At 39.2% G+C, this 6,828-nt stretch overlaps 1 protein-coding gene across 1 annotated transcript; it reads right to left on the minus strand.

The window, feature by feature from the left end:
* Positions 1 to 5,218: 5,218 nt before the first annotated feature.
* On the minus strand, positions 5,219 to 6,158 carry LOC149012609 (putative glutathione S-transferase). Its single transcript, XM_089158367.1, has 2 exons — positions 5,676 to 6,158; positions 5,219 to 5,574 (listed from the first exon to the last, which is right to left on the minus strand). Exons 1-2 carry the CDS (start codon positions 5,988 to 5,990, stop codon positions 5,227 to 5,229), a joined length of 663 nt encoding a protein of 220 aa, XP_089014493.1. The 5' UTR covers positions 5,991 to 6,158; the 3' UTR covers positions 5,219 to 5,226.
* Between the last annotated feature and the right edge of the window lie 670 nt (positions 6,159 to 6,828).

The raw sequence follows: 6,828 nt of genomic DNA on the forward strand, positions 1-6,828 counted from the left end.
ATAAGTTGCTCCTGCATTTTTTACCCTGAAAGACATTACCTTATAGTACTAACTATCCCTGTTGATCATGAATGTTGTATGTTTTTCATCGTCTGGATGCATTAGAATTTGATTATACCTTGAGTAGGCATCCATGAAACTCAACATCTCATGTCCTGTGGTTGCATCAATGATGAGGTCTATCCTTGGCAATGGATAGCAATCTTTTGCACCTGCTTTATTGAGGTCGGTGTAGTCTGTACACATCCTCCATTTTCCATTGGCTTTCTTTACCATTAACACATTAGCCAGCCAAGTTGGATGATCAATGGGTTTAATAAATCCTGATTGTTTTAGCTTCTGTACCTTTGTTCGGATTGCCTAATGTTTTTCAAGGGGAAAATTCCTTCTTTTTTGGACAACTGGAATGGCTTAAGGATCAATGTTCAACCTGTGCTTGGCTACTCTTCTGTCGATATCGGGCATCTCTTCTTCCGACTAGGCAAAGACGTCTGAATTCTCTTGCAAAAATTGGGTTAGTCTAACTTTAAATTCTACCTCTTGTTCTGCTCCGATCATTATTCCTCGATTTAGTTGCTCGGGACTCAGGCAAATTCTTTCTAATTTTTCCATTGGCTCGGGACTGATATGGTCGAATTAGTTTTTGCTTTCTTCCTCATGTAGTTGACATAACTCTGTAGGCTTCCTTTATGGTCAGCACCACATTCCCCTATCCTATTCTTGGTTGAGAATTTCATCTTTATATGTAGGGATGAAACTATTGCTTCCAAAGCACGAAGGGTAGGTCATCCTAAGATTACATTATAGGCTGACAAATCCCGGACGACCATGAAATTTGATTGGATAATTTTATCTCTAGGATATTCGCCAATGCGAAGATCTAGTCTAATAGTTCCTTTTGCTCGGGTTGAAGACCCTGTGAATCCATAAAGGTGCGCCACATGGAACGAGCATGCTTTCATCTAATTTCATCTTTTTAAAAGCTTCTAATGATATTATTTCCGTTGTGGAACCAGTGTCTACTAGAACTCTGTGGACCTTTGTTCCTACTAGGATGACTTTGATTACTAGAGCATCATCATGGGAGATTTTTACTCCTTGCATGTCTTTGTCCGAAAAATTGATTGGCTCTGATGTGATTTTAGCCCCAGGCTTTTTGAGTTTGGCATTTCTTATATAGTGAGCCTTTCTCTTGGCTTGTTTAGCTGATTCCTCTGTTGGGCCACTGAACACTGTATATATTGGTGATCATTTCCTGTAGTCCTCCTTATCTTTTGGTCTACTTTTGTTAGAATTTTGGTTCCTCTCCCTACTGTCCAACCTTAATATTTTTCTACTTCCTTCTGTTTGCGGTTGACTTCTTTGGTTTGTTTGAACATACTTCTTTAATTGTCCCTGAGAAATTAATTTCTCGATTTCCCCCTTCAATTGCCGGCAATCATTTGTCTAATGTCCATGATCTTTGTGAAAATCACAGTATTTGTTTTTATCACGTTCTTGGTCAGAGGAATAGAGCTTGCTCAGCCATTTGAGTAATCCTTGATCTTTAACCTGCATCAAGATTTTTGACATCCTGACGCTTAATGGAGTGTGTGTTGCCACTGATCTTGCATGGTCTGGTCGACCACGTTTGATTGGGACAATGATCAGATTCTTGCTTGGCTGGGACTTCTCTTTATTCATCTTTGCTTCTGTTGGAGGATGCTCCTTTTTTCGTAACTCTATTGTTTCTAATATCTTTTCTTGCTTGTGACATCGCTCAATGAATTCTGCATATGTTTCAAGCATATCCAATAAAAGATGCTCGAGTAGTCCTTCATGTGTGAGCCCTTGATATAGCACATGAAAAGCTATATTTTCATCCAAACTCTCGATTTGGATTGTTAGGTTATTGAACCTTCGAAGATAACTCCTTATAGATTCTGCTCAACCTTGCTTGATGGAGAACAAGGTATCTTCTCTTTTTTTAGTGCTCACCCCACTTTGGAAGCGTGACAAGAAAACTCGACTAGGGTGGTGGAAATTTTTTATTGATCCATTTTGGAGTCCTAGAAACTACTCTGACACAGCTCCGATCAACGAAGTCAGGAAAATTCTACACATAGCAACTTCACTATGCCTGAATGAGGACATTACTGACTTATAGTGAATGAAATGATGCCTTGAACATCTCGTTCCATCGAACATAGTGAAGGTCGGACATTTGAAATTTTTTGGCATCTCTGCTTCTGAAATAGCTCGAATGAAAGGATCTTCTTTCAAGACAGAATAAATATCTCCCTAAGTCTTTCAGTTTCTTTAGCTTTTCATCCAGTTCTTCGAACTGCTTATTGACATAATTAGCGTGTTCGGAATGAACTCCTTTATGTACTTCTCCATGTGGATCATCACTTACACGACGTGTACTGCTGTGCCGAACCTCTTGTTCATAACCGGGAGGAGGGACTTTAGATGCTACCTCTCTCGGTGTTCTTCCCTTTTCTCCATCATTCTCCTTTCCCTTGTTCGGATTTTTCGAGGTCGATCTTGCCGAGTGGTCAGATAAGGAACCAGGAACTTCTTTCTACCTTTGGTAATCTCTGTTTTCATCAGGGTTAATTAAATTAACTTGTTGCCCTGCTCCTGATTCTACCTGTTGGCGGATGCTCTCTCGAACCAGTTTGTTTAGACTCATGAGTTGTTTTTGGAGTTTATTGAACTGATTCATTGTAACAAATTGATCTGATTGTTCTGGAGCAGTTTTGCGGCAAGGAACGTTGGTAGCTTGGGGTGGTTGACCCCCAATACCAATTTCTTGTTAACCTTCTCTGGATTCCTCTCCAATCATTGATCTGATTCATACCATGACTTCTTGATGTGTTTCCCACAGACGGCGCCAATTGTTGCTGCATAATCCTGCTTGCCCAATCAACTGGATGTACCTGCAAGAATATGCTCGACCGAGGTGGTCGAGTTGCACCTCTGACAATCAAGTTAGACGAATTTGCCTTAATCAACGGGAATGCAACAAACAAGAAAAATAGTAATAGTAGTATCTCTACCCAGCGTACCTCTCTCTTTTGCCTACTTGCCTTTTTATAAGGTTTTTTAGGTTTCCTAGTGTTCGAGTTTGTCTCAAACTAAAACCTTACTTAGACTCCCGTGTAGACTCTAGCTGCTAAGTCTATCTTCGACTAATTAAAGTTTTCTAGTGGCACATGCTCTTGATGTCTACCTCCCTCACCATCAACTGTCAAAAATGGAGAGTTGGGCCCATCTCAGATGCCCATATGAGAGAGAAGTTTTCTCCCAATGTTAACTCCCAGATTTTCCCTCAACTCATTTGTGTTAGAGAAGTCCACTTCGAAGTGTCTAAAGATATGGGTTAAGAGACGCTTGTGCCCAATGTATGATACCTCAGGATGTTGCACCCTATGAATCACTGCACACTGAATGATGTATGTAAGATCTATGGGATATCCCACATATAGGGTGAAAGTGATGAACGCCTGCATGATCGATATCTCATCTTGATGCCCACCCTTGGGCAAGTTGCGACTCATAATGCAAGAAATAAGTCTTAGGGAAGGAAGCATGCTTCTCCCTTGTCGCACGTGATCGCATTCGCGGCTGCATAACATAAAAAAGATGAGAAATCTCTCATCTAGCTATGGATGAGGGAAATTTGGGTGGAGGGTTGGCTTCAGTTTCAGTGGGAGGGTTGGTAAGGGAAGAGGTGGGTTTTTGCAAAATATTATCTGTGGTTACTATAGCGGGTTGGGTGGTGGGAGTTCAAGAGCTGAATCGGTTGGTATTGTGGGTTTGGGTGGAGAAGGAAATATAGTTTAACATGCATGCCATAGGAAGAAAGCACACATAAAATGGAATAGAGCTACTGAAAGAAATTGAAGCAAACCTCTTCTCCATTAGCACATTGTTGGGACAAACACCGATATTTATTTCACTTTTTCCATCTGTGTAAAAGATCAATGAAGGGAAGTAGAAGATTCCACTTTGTGTTCTAGGGTTGGTAACAATGTAGTTGACCACTTGGCTAGGAAGGCGTCGCCCGTCTCTAGTAGGACGATTTGGCAGATTTCCACGTTTTGGCTCTAAGGATTTTGTTTAAATAGGGTAGTGTGATACTCCCATTATTCCTTGGAATGAAATCCTAGAAACCATAACAAAAAAGTAAGGTGCCTGTAAGCCTGTTGAATGATGTGTCAAAGCTAAAGAATTTGTGGGGTCCACGTATATATTTTTTTTGTTCAAGTTACCTTCCTTTTCTTTTTTGTCCTCACACCCCACTTTACATGGTCCCACACTTTTAACTATCTCATCCCTTCTTTTTTTTTTCCCCCCTACCAAAAACAACCTCTAATAGGGTGAGGTTAAACCTTGACCTTTACTCTAAATACCCTAACCTAACTTTGACTCTGACCTTGGCTCTATAGGATTTTGCCACCTTTTGGAGCAGGCATAACATACGAAGGGTTTCTCCTATTGATTTTTGTTTTTCTGGTATAAAGGATAGATGTTGTTAGTTTTTTCACTTTAAGGGGCGGGTCTTGGTGTAGTGGTTGGGGGACCATAATTGCAGTTTGAGGTCAGGATATCAAAATAGCCTCTGAACAAGATTTCGTTGGACGTAAAACTATATAAGAAAAATGCCCATTGGACTCTGCTTGTGCAGAAGTTTCCCTTTTCTATCCTAATATCTTTTTCCTTATAGCTCAATAATGGTTACATTTCTTTTAAACATGGTGAAGCTTCATCATAGGATTGCTACCATTAGATCTGATAATTTGCTTTGGATCTTCAACCTTCACCTATTCTTTAAATTTGCACCAAATTTTAAAGCATCTATTCTACACGTAACTAGTTCCAAATGAGGCATGATCTTATCTGAAGTTGATTTCTTTACCTCTTCTTCTTTTGTTCATTTTGTGGCTGCTTTTGAAGTTTAAAACATCAATAACTCTTGCAACACGTTGCGTTTTAGAAATTCAATAACTACAATCTTTAGTGTCCTTATAATCACAATGTATGTATAACCCAATTGATATTGAAACGAATTAAAATCATTATAAACCATTCAAATATAATTAAAGTACAAAAGATCACAACCTATAATCTAGTAAAACAAAACCAAAGGGAAGCACCCTTCATACATAGTTCCTGCTCCAAGTGGTAGCAGACTTTATTTACTTGTTTTTATTCTCCCATTCTCCTACTCTTCCCCCCAATCTACTGATCAATTCCATACATCTTTCTCATCTGCCCAAAGAAGTGGAAGACCTTTTGTTGGTCAACTAGGGAGTCGGACACACTCTCCTTCTCCAGGCACCTCTCAGCCCAAGCAATAAGCTTTGGACACTCAGCTTCCATGCTCAAGTCCCCAAACTTTTCATAAGCGTAAAACCAAGTGTAGAAAGGAATCAGACACAAATCCACAAAACCAAACTTGTCTCCTCCAAAATAAGGCTTTTCTCCAAGCTCTCCTTCCAACACTTTCAAAGACTCAATCAGTTCCTTCTTTGCAGTTTCATTGTCTTCTCCTTTTGACATGCATGTCTTCCTGCCAGACTCAAATATCTGCAAGACCAATCATCTCAATCAAAAAGATAACATGGGTGGTGTATATAGACATGAAGATCTCTTAAATATCAAGTGGTAATCAGAGATATATATCTTACCTTCTTGTCGATGAAATCAGCCCAAAACTTGGCCTGAGATCGGAGATAAGGATCAGAGGGCAGCAATGGACATGTTTCCTTCCAGACCTCATCAATATATTGAACAATGACCAGGGACTCACAGATGGGCTTGTCGTTATGAACCAAAACAGGAATCTTCTTGTGAATTGGGTTCATCCTCAAAAGCAGAGGAGACTTGTCTTGCAGGTTCTCTTCCTTGTACTCATACTTGATTCCTTTCTCGGCCAAGGCGATTTTGATCCTCATCCCAAAAGGGCTGAGCCAGAAACTCAGGAGAACAACCTCATCCGCCATTGTTATGATCTCTAGTACTTAGAAGCTTCTTCTAGCAGATATCAATTCAGTGAAAGCACTTGATGCTTTAGATAGCTGATGCGATTTGATCTGATGAGAGATTACAAGTATTTATAGGCTGTTCTTCTGATGTATCAATTTCAGACGTGGATGTGGTGGATCGTTCTTGGTCCATTGTTGGCTGCTACCTTTGAATCGATCCGAAGGCAACTGGAGGGATTGGGTCAAGCAATTTGTCAATTGCTGTAAAAAATGGAAAATAAAATGTTGGGTCGTTTCGTGTGAATGCATGATGATGATTCTGATTTTCAAATCCATTGAATGTGCATGGGACGGTTTTCTTTATTGGTCAAACGTGACAGTTGAACTGTGTCTGTTTCATTAAAAATTAAATAATGGGCATATTGTCCCCTTTTTCTTAAGAAGCATTTGTTAATTAATAATGTGATATTTTTTTAATTTTTAAAATATCCAACATAATCTTGAATGGCGGTTAGTATTAATTTAGTCTTAATTATTTTTTTTACCCTTGATATATAGTAGGCAAAAAACTTAACACTTGCAATATCATATGCCATACGAGTCTTTATCAATCTACCAACTTTATAGTGGCTAATATATAATTTCATTATAATACAAAGAAGAATCAATAATTATCTCACATATTTATTTTTTTCCTCCACACGCTTTGTTGTTGAAAAGATAAAAGATAGGAAATAATCTCCATGAACATAAGACCCAAATACCAACAACCAAAAGGTCTGATCTGATGCCAATGTGAAAACCTTGCAAATGACCCAATTTAAAAGGCTAAAGCTGGGTTGCGTGTGACAATTTT

This window comes from Hakea prostrata, chromosome 6, assembly GCF_041222555.1.
Source record: "Hakea prostrata isolate BN-2017 chromosome 6, UWA_Hpros_2, whole genome shotgun sequence".
Classification (NCBI taxonomy): domain Eukaryota; kingdom Viridiplantae; phylum Streptophyta; class Magnoliopsida; order Proteales; family Proteaceae; genus Hakea; species Hakea prostrata.